General features: G+C 41.2%; 1 protein-coding gene across 4 annotated transcripts in view; it reads left to right on the top strand.

Moving 5' to 3' along the window:
* The window catches only part of ZC3H14 (zinc finger CCCH-type containing 14), a 49,096-nt gene that overhangs the window by 626 nt on the left and 31,421 nt on the right, over positions 1-17,049 (top strand). For all 4 annotated transcript variants that reach the window (XM_045015109.1, XM_045015110.1, XM_045015112.1 and 1 more), the window contains exons 2-6: positions 746-788; positions 9,665-9,779; positions 14,977-15,017; positions 15,402-15,597; positions 15,994-16,417. In XM_045015109.1, coding sequence (XP_044871044.1) covers positions 746-788; positions 9,665-9,779; positions 14,977-15,017; positions 15,402-15,597; positions 15,994-16,417 — 819 coding nt within the window. The remainder of the gene's footprint in view (positions 1-745; positions 789-9,664; positions 9,780-14,976; positions 15,018-15,401; positions 15,598-15,993; positions 16,418-17,049) is intronic.

Below are 17,049 nucleotides of genomic sequence, written 5' to 3'. Positions count from 1 at the left end.
TGGCTTAAAAATGAGGTTTAAAAAGAAAGGTTTCTGTTTATTGTTTGTTTTATTTTGGGGCTTCACGTTTTCAGGTGTTTTTCTGCAACTATGAAGGGCTAGGAATTTAAAAACATAAATGGAGATTTTCAAGTAATCCCATTACTCAAGGAGCAAGAGCAGGGATCAGCAACCTTTGGCACGTGGCCCATCAGGGAAATCAGCTGGCAGGCCGGGCTGGTTTGTTTACCTGCAGCGTCCGCAGGTATGGACGATCGCAGCTCCCACTGGCCGCGGTTCACTGCGCCAGGCCAATGGGAGCTTCTGGAAGCGGTGGCCAGCACATCCCTCAGCCCATGCCGCTTCCCACAGTCCCCATTGGCCTGGCACGGTGAACCACAGCCAGTGGAAGCTGCGATTGGCCTAACCTGCGGATGCTGCAGGTAACCAAACTGTCCCAGCCTGCCAGCTGATTTCCCTGATGGGCCGCGTACCAACGGTTGCGGATCCCTGATCTAGAGTTATCCCAGATACTGAGAGACTGGTGATTACATCATGAGAGTTGTCAACACTGCCTCTCCCTTTGGAAGTTTGCATTGTAAATAGTGGAAAAGAGGAAAAATAAGCTAACACCTGTACAAGATCTGTATTACTGGTGTTGACAAACACATTTAAACAACTAAAATTCTCTCAGAGTTTGGGTATTAGTCATATCCAATGTTCCTTAACTTAAATGCAATAATCTTAATTTATTTTCTTTTTATAGGGCGCTATAAAGGGAAAATTGCAGGAGCTGGGGGCTTATGTCGGTAAGTTTTATTCTATTTAATAACTTTATTTAAGCTCATTGTAATTAAAGGTGGAAAACACCTGCTAGTGTGTGTCTGCCCCTTGCAAGGGTATAAGGTAGTTTCCTCCCATAACAGTGTGGGGTTTAGGTACTGCACGTGACTTTAGATATTTATTTTAGTGCAACAGTAGTTCACAGTTTGATATAGTGCTCCACTGGAAGCAACCCTGAGAAAGGCTTCAATCCCGTATCTGGATTTGTACTTACAAACTCTGCCTCTTATCTGGAGCACAGTTGAAGTCACTGGGGAATGGGCTACATGGGTGCAAGGATCACATGCCATTGGGTGATCAAGCCCAAAGGTTGTAGCTGGGTCCAGAATTAATCCTGCCACCTATTTAAATGTGTCAGATGGGTAATTACATTTGCAGGTTTACCGAAAGTGGTTATGAAAGGATGCCCCATCATCCTCTCAGTCCATCATGTCTGAAGGAGATCAGCTCATAATTTCTTCTTGCAAGTCTTCTCTTTAATTTGTTTGTCAGCCCCACTGTATATTTGGTCATTAAACCGTGCAGCCTGGTTGTCTTCTTTGATTCCTCTCTTTCCTTCCCACTGTTACCTTTCGGTTCTCTGGTTTCTCAATCATACAGCTTCTTTTTCCACAACATCTCTGAAATCAGTTCTTTCTTTTTTTCTAGTGCCAAGATGTTATTTGTACTCTAGTAATCTCTGATTTTAATTACTCCAAATGAGGAAGTTAGTTAACTAGAAATTAAAAGGTATAGTGCCAAAAGTGAAATCCCTGCAAGTTTCATGGAAACTTTTTAAAGACACCATGATAGAGATTCAAATTAAATGTATACCCAAATTAAAAAACATAGTAAGAGAACCAAAAAAGTGCCACCAGGGCTAAACAACAAAGTAAAAGAAGCAGTTAGAGGCAAAAAGGCGTCCTTTAAAAAGTGGAAGTTAAATCCTATTGAAGAAAATAGAAAGGAGCAAAAAGCCAAAAAGAATTTGAAGAACAGCTAGTAAACTCAAAAAGTAACAGCAACATTTTTTTAAGTACATCAGAAGCAGGAAGCCTGCTAAACAATCAATGGGACTACTAGACGATCGAGATGCTAAAGGAGCACTCAAAGAGGATAAGGCCATTGCGGAGAAACTAAATGAAGTCTTTGCATTGGTCTTCATGGTTGAGGATATGAGGGAGATTCCTCAACCTGAGACATTCTTTTTAGGTGACAAATCTGAGGAACTCTCCCAGATTGAGGAGACCGTAGAGGAGGTTTTGGAACAGATGGATAAATTAAACAGTAATAAGTTACCAGGTATTCACCCAAAAGTTCTGAAGGAACTCAAATGTGAAATTGCAGAACTACTAGCTGTGGTATGTAACCTATCATTTAAATCAGCTTCTGTAACAGATGACTGGAGCATAGCAAATGTGACACCAATTTAAAAAAAAGATTCCAGAAGTGATCCTGGCCATTACAGACTGGTAAGCCTCACTGTAGTACAGGGCGAATTGGTTGAAACTATAGTAAAGAATAGAATTATCAGACACATAGCTAAACACAATTTGTTGGGAGAAGAGTCAACATGGTTTTTGTAAAGGGAAATCATGCTTCACCAATCTACTAGAATTATTTGAAAGGGTCAACAAGCATGTGGACAAGGGGGATCCAGTGGATATAGTATACTTAGATTTTCAGAAAGCCTTTGACAAAGTCCCTCACCAAAGGCTCTTAAGCAAAGTAAGCTGTCATGGGACTAAGAGGGAAGGTCCTCTCATGGATTGGTAACTGGTTAAAAGATAGGAAACAAAGGGTAGTAATAAATAGTCAGTTTTCAGAATGGAGAGAGGTAAATAGTGGTGTCCCCAGGGGTCTGTACTGGGACCATATATTCATAAATGATCTGGAAAAAGGAGTAAACAATAGGGTGGCAAAATTTGCAGATGATACAAAACTACTCAAGATAGTTAAGTCCCAGGCAGACTGTGAAGAGCTACAAAAGGATCTCACAAAACTGGGTGACTGGGCAACTAAATGGCAGATGAAATTCAATGCTGATAAGTGCTAAGTAATGCACATTGGAAGACATCATCCCAACTATACATATAAAATGATGGGAGTCTAAATTAGCTGTTTCCACTCAAGAAAAAGATCTTGGAGTCGTGGATAATTCTCTGAATACTCACCAGCAACCGCACACCATACAACATAAACACTAACCCAGGAACCTATCCTTGCAACAAAGCCCGATGCCAGCTCTGTCCACATATCCATTCCAGTGACACCATCATAGGACCTAATCACATCAGGCACGCCATCAGGGGCTCGTACACCTGCACATCTACCAACGTGATATATGCCATCATGTGCCAGCAATGCCCCTCTGCCATGTACATTGGCCAAACTGGACAGTCTCTACGCAAAAGAATAAATGGACACAAATCTGACATCAGGAATCATAACATTCAAAAACCAGTGGGAGAACACTTCAACCTCTCTAACCACTCAGTGACAGACTTGAAGGTGGCAATTTTGCAACAAAAAAACTTCAAAAACAGACTCCAAAGAGAAACTGCTGAACTCGAATTAATATGCAAACTAGACACAATTACCTGTGGTCTAAACAAAGACTGGGAATGGTTGGGTCATTACATTAATTGAATCTATTTCCCTATGTTAAGTTCTCCTCACACCTTCTATGGGCCATCTTAATTATCACTTCAAACAGTTTTTTTCCTCCTGCTGACGATAGCTCATCTCAATTGATTAGACTCTTCCTGTTGGTATGCATACTTCCACCATTTCATGTTCTCTGTATGTATAAATATCTCCTGTCTGTGTGTTCCATTCTATGCATCCGAAGAAGTGAGCTGTAGCTCACGAAAGCTCATGCTTCAATAAATTTGTTAGTCTTTAAGGTGCCACAAGTACTCCTGTTCTTTTCTCTGAAAACAAGCATTCAATGTGCAGCGGCAGTCAAAAAAGCTAACAGGATGTTGGGAATCATTAGGAAAGGGATAGATAATAAGACAGAAAATATGTTATTGCTTCTACATTAATCCATGGTACGCCTACATCTTGAATACTTCATGCAGATTTGGTCAGCCCATCTCAAAAAAGATATATTGGAATTGGAAAAGGTACAGAAAAAATTATTAGGGGTATGGAACAGCTTCCATATGAAGAGAGATTAGTAAGACTGTGACTTTTCAGCTTGGAAAAGAGATGACTAAGGGGGGGATATGATAGAGGTCTATAAAATCATGACTGGTGTGGAGAAAGTAAAGAAAACAGTGTTATTTACTCCTAACACAAGAATTAGGGGTCACCAAATGAAATTGATAGGCAGCAGGTTTAAAAGAAACAAAAGGAAGTATTTATTCACACAACACATAGTCAACCTGTGGAACTCTTTGCCAGAGGATGTTGTGAAGGCCAAGACGATAACAGGGTTAAAAAAATAACGAAATAAGTTCATTGAAGATACATCCATCAATGGCTAATAGCCAGGATGGACAGGGATGGTGTCCCTAGCCTCTGTTTGCCAGAAGCTGGAAATGGGAGACTGGGGATGGATCACTTGTAACTACCTATTCTGTTCATTCCCTCTGAAGCACCTGGCATTAGCCACTGTCGGAAGACAGGATACTGGGCTAGATGGACCTTTGATCTGAGCCAGTATGGCTGTTCTTCTGTAACCCCCTCTTCCATTGTCTGTCCCCACCAACTGGTTCATTCAAAAGACAGCTACCAAGATAATCTTTACAATGGCTCCTGTTCTTCTTCTGAATTAAGTTCAAGCTTCTTGTTTTATTGAAAGGTCTCTGGACCCACCTACATCTCTGCCTATGTCTTATCTTACCTCCTGTCTACACTCAAGTTGTTGTGGTCCTTTGTCATTTCTCGCTCCTGATTTTTACACCTTCTTTCATGTTACCCTTAATGCTTGGAACAGCCTTCCAATTAATATTTGCCTCCATTTCTTTCTTTAGAAAACCAAAATCCTCCCTACTTCCTGAGACATTTTTACTATTCTGAGCATAGACCATTCTGAATGTGTACATTTTTATTCTGATTTGTGTCTGTTTATGCCATTCGGTTAGGTTTTCTGTAAAAAGACTGTTGTTGTTTTTGTTTTTTTAAAGTTATTTATAATGTAGAAATAACTGTTAAAGGAAAATCTCACAACATAGGAAACTAAAGAGAAGAAAAAATATTCTAAAATGCTGATCTACAATTTTTCACAGTATTCCAAAATCTCACATTTGTACAGATGCCCAAGTTTTTCAGCAAGGGAGTAACTTCCATACATTCCATACTAGGTGGCTGCGAACAGTAATATCTTATTCTGGAACTGTTCACGAACTACTAGCACAGGGCTGAAATGATATCTTATGAACTTTAAGAACTGCTGTTGCAGTATGAATTTAACTGCTGTAGTCACACAAACTGTCACATACTCCTCTGAACATTTTAAAATATGAGAGAAAATGTAATTCTGTTCTGTTACGCTTTCATTTCATTGCTTTCCTCTTCTTTTCTCTGATTTGCCTCCTTAGGCCCTGATATTGTAAAAGCTTATGCATATGCTTGATTGTAAAGTCTTTGGGGAACGGGCTGTCTGCTGTTCTGTAGAGTCCTAATAAAATGGGGCCCCACTCTTGATTAGTTCTAAGGTACTACTGCAGGGATCGGCAACCTTTGGCATGCAGCTCGCCAGGGTAAGCACCCTGATGGGCCAGGCGGGTTTGTTTACCTGCCGTGTCTGCAGGTTTGGCCGATCGCGGCTCCCACTGGCCACAGTTTGCCACTCCAGGCCAATGGGGGCGGCAGGAAGCCGCGGCCAGCACATCCCTCGGCCCACACCGCTCCTCGCAGCCCCCATTTGGCCTGGAGCAGCGAACCGCGGCCAGTGGGAGCCGTGATCGGCCGAACCTGTGGACGCGGCAGGTAAACAAACCATCCCGGCCCGCCAGGGGGCTTGCCCTGGTGACCTGCGTGCCAAAGGTTGCCGATCCCTGTACTACTGTAATAAACATGTTAAAGACAAATATGCTCAACCTTACATGCTGTGAGTAGTCTCTCTGAAGTCAGACAACTCACAGTGTAAAGTTAAGCACACAAATCAGTTGCTTCAAGATTGGGGCCTTGATTTTTTTTTTTTTAAATAAATAAAGAATTGATGTACCATTATTAAGGTTAAGATTTAGTCATGGGTATTTTTAGTAAAAGTCATGGACAATAAACAAAAATTCACAGCCCATGACCTGTCCATGACTTTTACTATAAACACCCCTGACTAAATCTTAGCCCCCGGGGCATGGCTGCACTGGGGGGCCTCTGGGGCCAGCCCCACTGGCTGCTGCAGCTGCAGAATTTCATGGAGATCATGGAAAGTCACGGAATCCATGACCAACTTGTAGCCATAACCACTATTTCCTCTCAGCAGTATTCTCCACCACTCCCTCAAATAAAGATAGAAAAGGAGGAGTTCTGAATTGGATTATCGTCAGTAAACATTATTAGTTTTCTTTTACGTTTAGTGACAACGGTAGCTTTGGGGTTGTGCAGCATTGTTAAGTGTCACCAAAATAAAAAAGGTGCATCTAATCCTCTTCATAAAGTCGTTCAAAATGCTGCTGCCCAAAGGGCTATTCAGGTTTTAATAATATAATACTTGAAATGGAAGCTACTGTAGAGAATTGCAAAGTGCTTTATACATAATAAGGAATGAAAGTAAGAAGTCATCCTTTCGTTGGTATTCATCTGAAATGAATAATAGTTTGTTTTTAATCTTGCATATAGACCCAGGCCCTGATTGAACAAAGCACTTAACCATGTATGTAACTTGAAGTGATTTAATTGGCACTGCTGACATGCCTAGTTATGCACGAGTTGAAGTGCTTTGCTGAATCCAGACCCTAATGATCTTACCATCTCCCCTTGAAGTATATAGTGTCTATCTATGCTTATTCATTTTTTTTTTAGATGGAATTTTTGAAGTTAATAGGTAAAGGTTTGTCTGTAAATTTTATGCATAAATCAGAAAGGAAATTTCTCTATTTCAGGGATGTGCTGGCCGCCGCTTCCCGCAGCTCCTGTTGGCTGGGAACGGTGAACCGCGGCCACTGGGAGCTGTGGGGGACCATGCCTACAGACGGTCAACATAAACAAAATGTCTCGGGGCCCGCCAGCGGATTACCCTAGAATCATAGAATATCAGGGTTGGAAGGGACCTCAGGAAGTCATTTAGTCCAACCCCCTGCTCAAAGCAGGACTAATCCCCAGACAGATTTTTACCCCAGTTCCCTAAATGGCCCCCTCAAGGATTGAGCTCACAACCCTGGGTTTAGCAGGCCAATGCTCAAACCACTGTACCCTGATGGGCCGTGTGCCAAAGGTTGCCAACCCTTGCTTTATTTGGTTGCTTTTCCTGAAGGAGAAAGCCCTTTTGCAGTATAGGGCTTTTATCTTAAATATTTGAATAAATGAGAAAACATATATTATGAGTGTTTAAAGAAAAGGCCATAATATACAAATGTGATACCAAAATGACTTTGTTCATATATTTATCGTGTATGTGTGACTCACTTGCTCTTTTAAAATTTTACTGTAATCTTTAATTTTGCTTCTGGTGGAGCTGACAATAGCCATATATAAAGCTTGTATTGTATTTCAGAGGAAGTGGAAAAACTTGTTAATGAAAAGCTTGCTTATTAATTTGCTTATCAGATAATCCATTTGTTGTGCTGTCATAAGTAGGTATGTTTGACATACCAGGATGCAGTTCAGACCAGTTAGGGGCTGTCTCATCACTGTACTACAACCTTTACTCCTGTGGGAATTCTGCATCACTGTGCATGCTCAGAATTTATGTCCCCTGCAGATTTCTTTGCTTCCCCGCAGAAAAATGACTTTCTGACAGGGAAGCCACCAGAGCAGTTACGTGACCCTCCTCAGCAGTATGTTTCGGGTGCCCAGGGCAGCCAGCAGCTAATGACTGTGGGGCAGGAGGTGGGACTGGGGAAGTGTAATAGTGATCTCCCACCTATGTGCAACCAGAGGCCTGTGCTCCCCAATGCCATGCTGGAGCCTACATATTTATTTGACAAATAAAATTTGCAGAATTTTAAAATATTGTGTGCAGAATTTATATTTTTTTTTGGCACAGAATTTTTAATTCTTTGGTGCAGAATGCCCTCAGGAGTAAACCTTGGGTGCCTCACAATACCTTGCTTATAGTAGCTCCCACCTAGGCTGCTCACAAACAGCCTTCCAGCATGCAGGTCACACCATGAGTCTCTGTACAGCTGCAGCCTGCTAGCCACACCTTGGGTTTCACTCTGGCTCTTACCAACCTTAGTTAGACTGCAGGGTGACCCCAACACATTCCCAGTCTTGGATTCCCCCCCAAAAATGTATGTCTTGTACTGCACAGCCCTCTCCTGAACAGTCCACATTATTTCCTTCATTCCTTTAAGGAATAATACACACAAGCTTACCACCTTAAATGGAGTTACTCAGACACTTCTACTTAAATACTGCATTAGCTTAATCAAGTTTATTAACTACAAAGAGAGAGTTTTAAATGCGTACAAGCAATGAGGCGTAAAAGTCAGAAATGGTTACAAGAAAATAAAGATAAAAATGCTTTCTGGTGCCTAGCTTAACAGATTAAATGTTTTTATTAAAGCTAATGTTAAAATTATATAATACACAGGTTGCGAAAAGAGTGACTGTACATCTGGGTATAGTGCTTGGATTATCCACAAATACAAAGTTTGTTTTTAAAAGTCATATGGTACATATAGTACAATTTCAACAATAACCCAGATTTAGGTAAATAAATTTAAGAATACAGTTTAGATATTAGATTCAGAGCACGATTTCTTACCACATGCTTCCAACAGCATTATGGACCAAACTTTCAGGTGAGGATCCCTCCCCCAGAGTCAAATGGCTGCTGCTTTTGTCTTCTCAGATGCACAGAGGGAGATGGACGGGAAGAGAGAGGAGGAGAGCTTTGGAGTGCTTGCCCCTCCTTTTTATAGTTTCAGTCCCTCTTTGAAAAGCATTTCCAGCTGAGAACCGAGAGACTGGGGGTCTGAGGAACCAGGGACACCTCATGCTGTTTCATTTCTAAGATGCAGCTTTTTTTGTCCTTGTCTCCCTTTCTTACCAAAGAATGGTCACTGGATAGGGGATGGCCCGTCAGCTTTGGTGACACCTGGATGGGGTGTCTGCTTGCCCTTTGTCTTTGAGAAGTTGGTGTAGCTACTCCCCAGATTTATCTGGGAAACACACCTAAGTCATGATTTCATCTTATGTTCATAACTTTACACACAATGTTTCTAGATGCATTTTACAATGATATTACTGATCAGCAAGTTAGGAGTTTTCAAATGATACCTCACAAGACATGCCTTGTACAAAGATTATCACAGTAGTGTGTAGGGTGTGAATACAGGGGTGCATTTCATCACGGTATGTCAGAACATAGAAGGGTTTTGATAAAGCAACTTTATGGGGCTATATCCAGTGTTGTCAGTGATGCAGATTTTTCATTGCAAAAGAGCGAATCTTGAAAGCTTTTGATTTTGCAAGAAAATTTGCAAGTAATTACCAATCAATTTAAACAAGTCTGTTTGGCCATGATTTTGCTGTTCTCTTGTTACCTCTGTGCTTCCTGTTTAATGAAGATCTTCATTCCAAGGGTTTATAGTAAAACTGGAGAAGTATTCCGAGGTCGTCTTTGGGGATCTAATCTCTTTTGTGCATCTACTGTATTTTGAAAATCTTATAAAAATGTCATTGTTAAATGCAAAGTTGCTTTGAAAAATAATAACAAATTGTATATTTATTTTTTTCCAATTAGATGAAGAGCTCCCTGATTATATTATGGTAATGGTGGCCAACAAGAAGAGTCAGGAGCAAATGACAGAGGACCTTTCCCTTTTCCTAGGAAACAACACTGTCCGGTTTACTGTATGGTATGTTTGTGAGCTACTTTTTCCATGAACCTTACTTCTTACAATTATTTCATAACTGCTTTCTGTATGTGAGACTTGAGAATATAAGAAATTACACATAACATTTGATCAATTAATTTTTTCTTGTGCATGAAGTGATGCAATATAGTAACTGATAATCTTTTAAATTATTACTTGTAGCTTGCTAATGTTCAGGCAGTGGTAACACTAACATACATATATACAGCTGTTAGAGATTGAGGTATTGGTATTCTCCTTTTATTCCTTTTTCCAGCTGAACCTCAAGGTTCTGAAATGTTCAAAATAAATTGAGTCTGTTTAGTCATGGTTAGCAAAAATGAGTTTCAAACATTTGAATCCCATCAAGAGAGTTGCCCTCAGAAAATTATTACTGCAAAATTCTATAAGAATAGAAAACATTACACAGTGCAGTCACAGCTGGTTATGGTAGATTTATTTGGTAAACTTCCCTTTTATTCAGATTAACACAGCTTCAGTTAGAGATGTTGATATTGTGTAGGCATTATAGTTATGCAGTGTTGTATCCGTGTTGGTCACAGGATTTTAGAGAGACAAGGTGAGTGAGATAATATCTTGTATTGGACCAACTTCTGTTGGTGAGAGAGACAAGCAACTTCCTCCACAAACTCTGCAACATTAACAACCTCCCTCAGAACACTGTCCTTACCACCATGGATGTCACTTCCCTATACGCCAGTATCCCTCACAGTGATGGCATAGCTTCCTGCTGCTTAATATTTTCAAGACAGTGGACAACCCTCAGATATCTACCTCAAACACATCACAAAACTCATCCATTTCATCCTCACCCATGACAATTTTTCATTCAACAACACCACACTTTGTCCAAACCATGGGAGCAGCCATGGGTACCAGGATGGATTTCCAATATGTCAACCACTTCATGTTAGGGGGGAGGGATAGCTCAGTGGTTTGAGCATTGGCCTGCTAAACCCAGGGTTGTGAGTTCAATCCTTGAGGGGGCCATTTGGGGAACTGGGGTAAAAATCTGCGGATTGGTCCTGCTTTGAGCAGGGGGTTGGACTAGATGACCTCCTGAGGTCCCTTCCAACCCTAATATTCTATGTCCCTCCTTGAAGAAGAATTTCTGAGCAAATGCACCATGAAACAAGTGATATGCCTTAGATACATCAATGATAGATTTCCACCACAACATTAAAAACCACCACCTGTCCACTAAACTCTTTCTGGAATGCTCCCACGCTAGCATCAACTTCTTGGACACCACAGTCAGCTTCAACAGTGGAACCCTACAGACAACCATATACAAGAAACCCACGGATCACCACATCTATCTTCATAGATCAAGAACCACACCAAAAAATCTGTTGTCTACAGCCAGGTACTCAGATACCACAGAATATGCATCAAGGAGAAAGTCCAGGATATACATCTTAGCACACTTCAACCACCTTCACCAAACAAGGGCACTCCACCAGAGAAGTAGATCTGGTCAATCATGCAATGGGCCACCCAGATACCCTGAGAGACTGCATATCCCTAGTTATCACCTACCAACCCACACAAGTATTGTGAAACAACTAAAACCCATACTCGATAGGGACTTCATCTTGAAAGAAATCTTTCCAGAACTCCCTCTTCTGACCTTCAAACAATCTCCCAACCTCTCTAAGCTCCTAATCAAAAGCAAGCTCCCCACAGACCAAAACGCACCAACTTAAAGCAGCACCAGACCCTGCCAGAGCAACAGATGTGAAGCCTGCTGACATATCTCCACTGCTGCAATGATCAACACCCCCCACAACACACCTTTCAAGATCCATGGGTCCTACACATGCCTATCACAACGTGGTGTACCTCATCCAGTGCACTAAATGCCCCAATAACAACTATGTGGGTGAAACCAAACAATCACTATGCTCTCGAATGAACTCTCACAGAAAAATGATAAAAGACAAAAAACACCCTATCAATCACCTGTGGGTGAACACTTTTCACAAAGCGGTCACTCTATATCAGACCTATCAGTCCTCATGCTCAAAGGAAAGTTTCACAGTGCTTTCAAAAGATGACTCTGGGAGCTTAAATTCATGACTTTGCTACACACTAAAAATCATGGACTGAACAGAGACACTGGATTTATGGCAGGTGTAGTACCTAGAACTAGTTTATCATTTTTAATTGACTAGATCTCAACACGACAGTGTCCCTTTACAGGACATACTGTGAGATTGCTTTTCATTTATTTTAGGCAGGTTCAGAGGTTAGGTGTGGGGGGGCCACATACCCCACCCAAATTTTTGTGAGCATCGAGCTGCCTCTTTGGGGCTTTGCTCGGCCTGCTGCAGGAAGGGGAGCTCTGTCCTTCTCATGCTGCACCTTCTTCTCTCCTCCCGCCTCCCCTGGCACATTTCCAGCTCGCTTGGCCATTCTCCCCGGCAGCAGGCCCAGCGGGTGAGTGGAGGGGATGAGACAGGTGCTGCTTCTCCTGCTGGATGAGGGTGGCTACTATGGGTCGCTTCCTCTGTGCAGTGCAGTGGCTACCTGTGAGAGTCCAGCTGGGGAGGTGGAGGCAGGGGGCCCACAAGGCAGGTTAGCTTGGTGGGGTGGGGAGAATGCGACAGCCCCAGGCCGGGCACCGGTTCGCTGGGGAAGGCACCAGGAGTAGGTTCCGTGTGCTCAGCCCAAGATAGGGACATTGCCTGGGGAGCTCTTTAGAGAAACTTTGTTGCTGTGACTTTCCGTCCTCTCTTCCTCGGGGCTGGTGCTGGGCCCCAGATGCATGTGCTCCCCAATCCTGCGACCCCAGCCCTCCAGGAGCTGACGGGATTGGCTGCCCTGTCCCAGGGATGTGGGATGGAAGGTTTCTGCACCCAGAGGCAACATGTGGGTCAGTCATGTGCCCACAGTCTTTAAATTGTGCCCTCAACAGTTATATGTTGCCTCTGGGCCCCTGTCAGAAACAGAAGAAAAGCGCATGCAATTTATTGTTCTTTGAAAAGTATACACATTTGTACATGGTCATTTATTCCCTATTGTGGCATGACTGAACAGTTTGTCTGTGGGTTTGTTTGTTTTTTGTCATTTTATCAGTCACACATCTGTGTATCCTGCATCCAGTGGCTACATGAATCAGTTAGAAAACAAAATAGATACTATCGAATGTGGAGGTTAGTTCCACTACTGGAACTTGTTCTTTATAGCATATTTTAGCTAGACTGTATCCCATAATGTATTATTAAATATGACAGAGAACATTTTTAATACTTTGAAGTTGAATAAATTAAATCATTTACTCATAAGACTAATAATGAGGTGAGGAGAGAGAATTTGAAGTACGAAGAGAAATTATTCTTCGGTGTAGGACAATATATCAAGATACATGAATTTTTAGATGTACTTAGTTTAATTTTGACAATGCCCTCTAAATTATTAAAGGAATGAGAGTACTGTAACTTAATCAGGCAACTCAGGTTTCTGGATCTGTTTGTGAATATAAATTTACTTCACAGCAAATATTTTATCAAATATTGAAATACATTGTGGTTAAAAATAACTGAAAATGTGAAGACTAAATGAAATGTATCCGATAACAATCTAGAAATATGATGGGGAAAATTAAAATGGTAAATCCAGGAAACCTAAAATTTTAAACATTGTTCTTATGCTTCCAGTCTTTGTTCTCACCAAAATGGATTTCCCTTAGATTTCAATACCAATCCTTTGCAGGGCATTCCCAGGTATAATGTATACCTCTAGTGCAGGGGTGAGCAACCTTTTCAGAAGTAGTGTGCCGAGTCTTCATTTATTCACTCTAATTTAAGGTTTTGTATGCCAGTAATACATTTTAACGTTTTTAGAAGAGATCTTTCTATAAGTCTATAATATAGAACTAAACTACTGTTGTATATAAAGTAAATAAGGTTTTTAAAATGTTTAAGAAGCTTCATTTAAAATTAAATTAAAATGCAGAGCCCCCCAGACCGGTGGCCAGGACCTGGGCAGTGTGAGTGCCACTGAAAATCAGCTTGTGTGCCGCCTTTGGCACATGTGCCATAGGTTGCCAACCCCTGCTCTAGTGTATAATTCTGATTCTGCTATAAAAAGTTTCACAGCACTGCCGTGACAGAGCTGTGGCCCAGTTTAAAGGTTTGTCAGCCCTTTTCTGACAGGGGTGAGGCCTGCTGTACATTAGAAAATGAGTTCGGTTTAACTGCATCAGTCAGGATTGTGAAAAATCAACCCCTCAGAGTGGCATAATTAAACCAACCTAAATCTCAGAATAGACAGTGCTAGGTCAATGGAAGAATTCTTCCCTTGACATAGCTACCACTTCGCAGGGAGGTGGATTACCTACACCAACAGGAGAATGCGTCCCGTCAGCATATGTAGTATCTGCACTGAAGCACTGTAGTGGTGCCGCTGTGCTGCTGTAGCATTTTAAGTGTAGTCAGGCCGTGAATGTGAAAGTTGATCCATGATGATCACATCAGCAGAGCTCAGCGGACGCTGTTTTGGGAGTGTTCTAGTGAGAATGCACGCAAGAGGGATCACAAAGGCTTCCTTAATGCAAAAGTGTTACTCAGTCTTTCAATGGAATTTGGGCACATAACTCTCTTAGGCTCCTAAATTATGAAGATGTCTAGTTGCAACTGAGTAGGTAGGGTTGAATTCTAAAATGGGCTAAAAATGGGGCATGCATTTCTGTTTTTCTCTGAAGGCAGGTGTCCAGTCAGTTTGAAATTTTACACAGGATTGTTTTATTCCCTTGTAGTTTTCTTTGTTGGTTTTACTAGATACATTTTTAATAGGAAGCCTTTGAATTTGGGCTCTAGCTGAAATTTTTCCTTGGCAGTGTTTCTTGACTGCTCTCTCTTTAAAGACATTGTGTCCGTATGCAACATTTGCTAGGGAAGTGGATCTTGCATCAGTCAAGTGCACAGAGGAGAGTGTTTTATGTGTGTGTACAAAACTGATTGGTGGAGTCTGGGACTGTGCAGATCTTAATTGATCGATTGATTGATTCTGGGGTTGGATGTACAAAGGGATGATTGTTTAAGTGGAAAGCAGGCTCACTCAAATGAGTGGCCTGTTGACATGAAAAATAAAACTTATAAATCTTGCTGATTTTTGAATGGCTACTGTTCTGAAAGAATTTAAATTACTTATCTCCTCATCTCTCTCTTTTTTTCAGGCTACATGGTGTGTTAGATAAACTTCGGTCTGTAACTACTGGTAAGTAAAGTTTGTCCAAGAAAGCAATAGCTTAGCTTTGGAAGCAGATATCAGTACAGTATTTTCTTATACTCGTGTATATATTTTGCCAGTTTTTTAAAAGTTCTTAATTGGCTGTATCATTAATATTTAATGTATATGATGTCTGTGGCTTCTGGCTATTAAGAAACTTGTCATGTATGTTGCTCTTGGGATGAAGTAAATATGACCTTTTAAAGCAGGTCTTGCTGCTTTTTCAGTCTAGTGGGTTTGCTTCTGAGGATTTCTATAGAGGCCAATTGTTCATTAGCTTGTGGCTTTAAGGCTGCCCTTGCTGTATAATTGATTTACATAAGCTAAGTCAATGAACTTTGATGTAAAGGTGAAGTGCACCTGTCTTCACAGAACCTACTAGCCTAAAGTCTTCAGACTCTAACATCTTTGAGAGCAACTTGCCTTCCAGCAAAAGCAGTTCATGTGGGAGTGATGAAAGACGGCGTGAGGAAATCCTACCACCTCTTGCAGTCTCCAGCACTCGGGCTGAAAGAAACGATTCCAGAGTTTCAACCAGCTCACAAGAGCAGAGAGCTGCTGCTGCCCGGTAAGGCTTCTACCTGCTTATTGGCAAGAGCTCAGATTTCCGGGGATACATCACTGAAATTGTTTGGAAGAGCAGTAGGGATTAACTAGCTAACGAGACCAGAACAGGAGAATGGAGGCTTTTCCAGTCTCACTCAGAAAAGGGTTGCTACTGTGTGTTGCATAAAATAAATATTATACCTGGAAAGTTTACTTCATGCTTCTTTATGCAATAAATGTTCTTATCTTAACTAACTAACCTAAAATGAAAAGTAGATGTCAAGTCTGCCAGATTTTTTAAAAGAGTAAAATCTTGTTTTTTATTTCTGCTTATATTTAAAGCGTTCTTCTAAATTTTGTTTTTTAGGGATTCTTATCTGGCAGTTAGTTAAGACTTTGTAACCTCTTCTTTCTCCAGGCAGTCTTATGAAGATGGATCTGCATCCCGCTTAATGTCAACGGTCAAGCCTCTAAGAGAGTTGTCACCTTCTGAAGCTGTGATTGACATTAAACCTGAACCAGATGATCTCATTGATGAAGACCTAAATTTTGTGCAGGAGAATCCATTGTTGTCTCGGAAGAAAGCTGTTGTAACTGTAACTTATGGATCTTCCCGTCCTACTGCTGAAATCTACAGACCACCAGCTAGCAGAAGCACGGACAGCCATATACACTTACAAAGATTGCCGCAGCAAGGCAGTCTACAGGGTGGTAGGCAGTTGGACATGGAAAGCTGCAGGTCTTTGGAAACAATCCCGCTATGTGATCCAGAAGCATTTGGCAGCTTAGCAGAGAGTTACAGGCCCACCTCCAAACTGAGTGCTGATAAAATAAGCAGTGAGGTTAGTATGCAGATCTAAACTATGTCTGTATTTGACACATGCTCAACAAAGCCAAGTCACCTTGGATGACACCTAGGAGGGCATCCTGGCCCCAGTGAAGTCAATGGGAATTTTGATGTAAGTTGGGCCAGGATTTCATCACTTTAGTCCACTGGCCAAAAACCAGTGTGCTTAAAAAACAACAACCCCAAAACCTTCACAAATTGCTGACTAACTTGGTGATGTGGCATCTGTTTGGTGCTTTACTGACTTGGAGTAATGAATTAGAACATCGTTGGCAGTGTTGGCATATGGTAGGTAAGAATAATCATTTTAATCTCTAGATTTTTTGGAATAGCTGTTCATGCATGAGTTCTTTGTAGATCTCCAGTTTGCCAGGTGTGGAATAAAGACCAACACTGAAGATCAAAGAAGGAAATATATCCATCTACCTATTTGTGTATGTATCTCTATGTATTTTTAGTGTGCCAAACAACTTTGTATTTAGGGTCCATGAATCTTAGTTTCAAAAGTCATAGCTATTACATCACTTGCTGTGGATGTCAAAATGATCCTGTCAGTAGCAAGCTAATAATTCTAGGAGTGTCATATTATTTTAATCTAAAATGCTTTATAAATGCAGGTAACATCAT

Source organism: Mauremys mutica, chromosome 4 (genome assembly GCF_020497125.1).
Source record: "Mauremys mutica isolate MM-2020 ecotype Southern chromosome 4, ASM2049712v1, whole genome shotgun sequence".
NCBI classification, from domain to species: domain Eukaryota; kingdom Metazoa; phylum Chordata; order Testudines; family Geoemydidae; genus Mauremys; species Mauremys mutica.
This window is presented reverse-complemented; position numbering and strand designations above follow the sequence as displayed.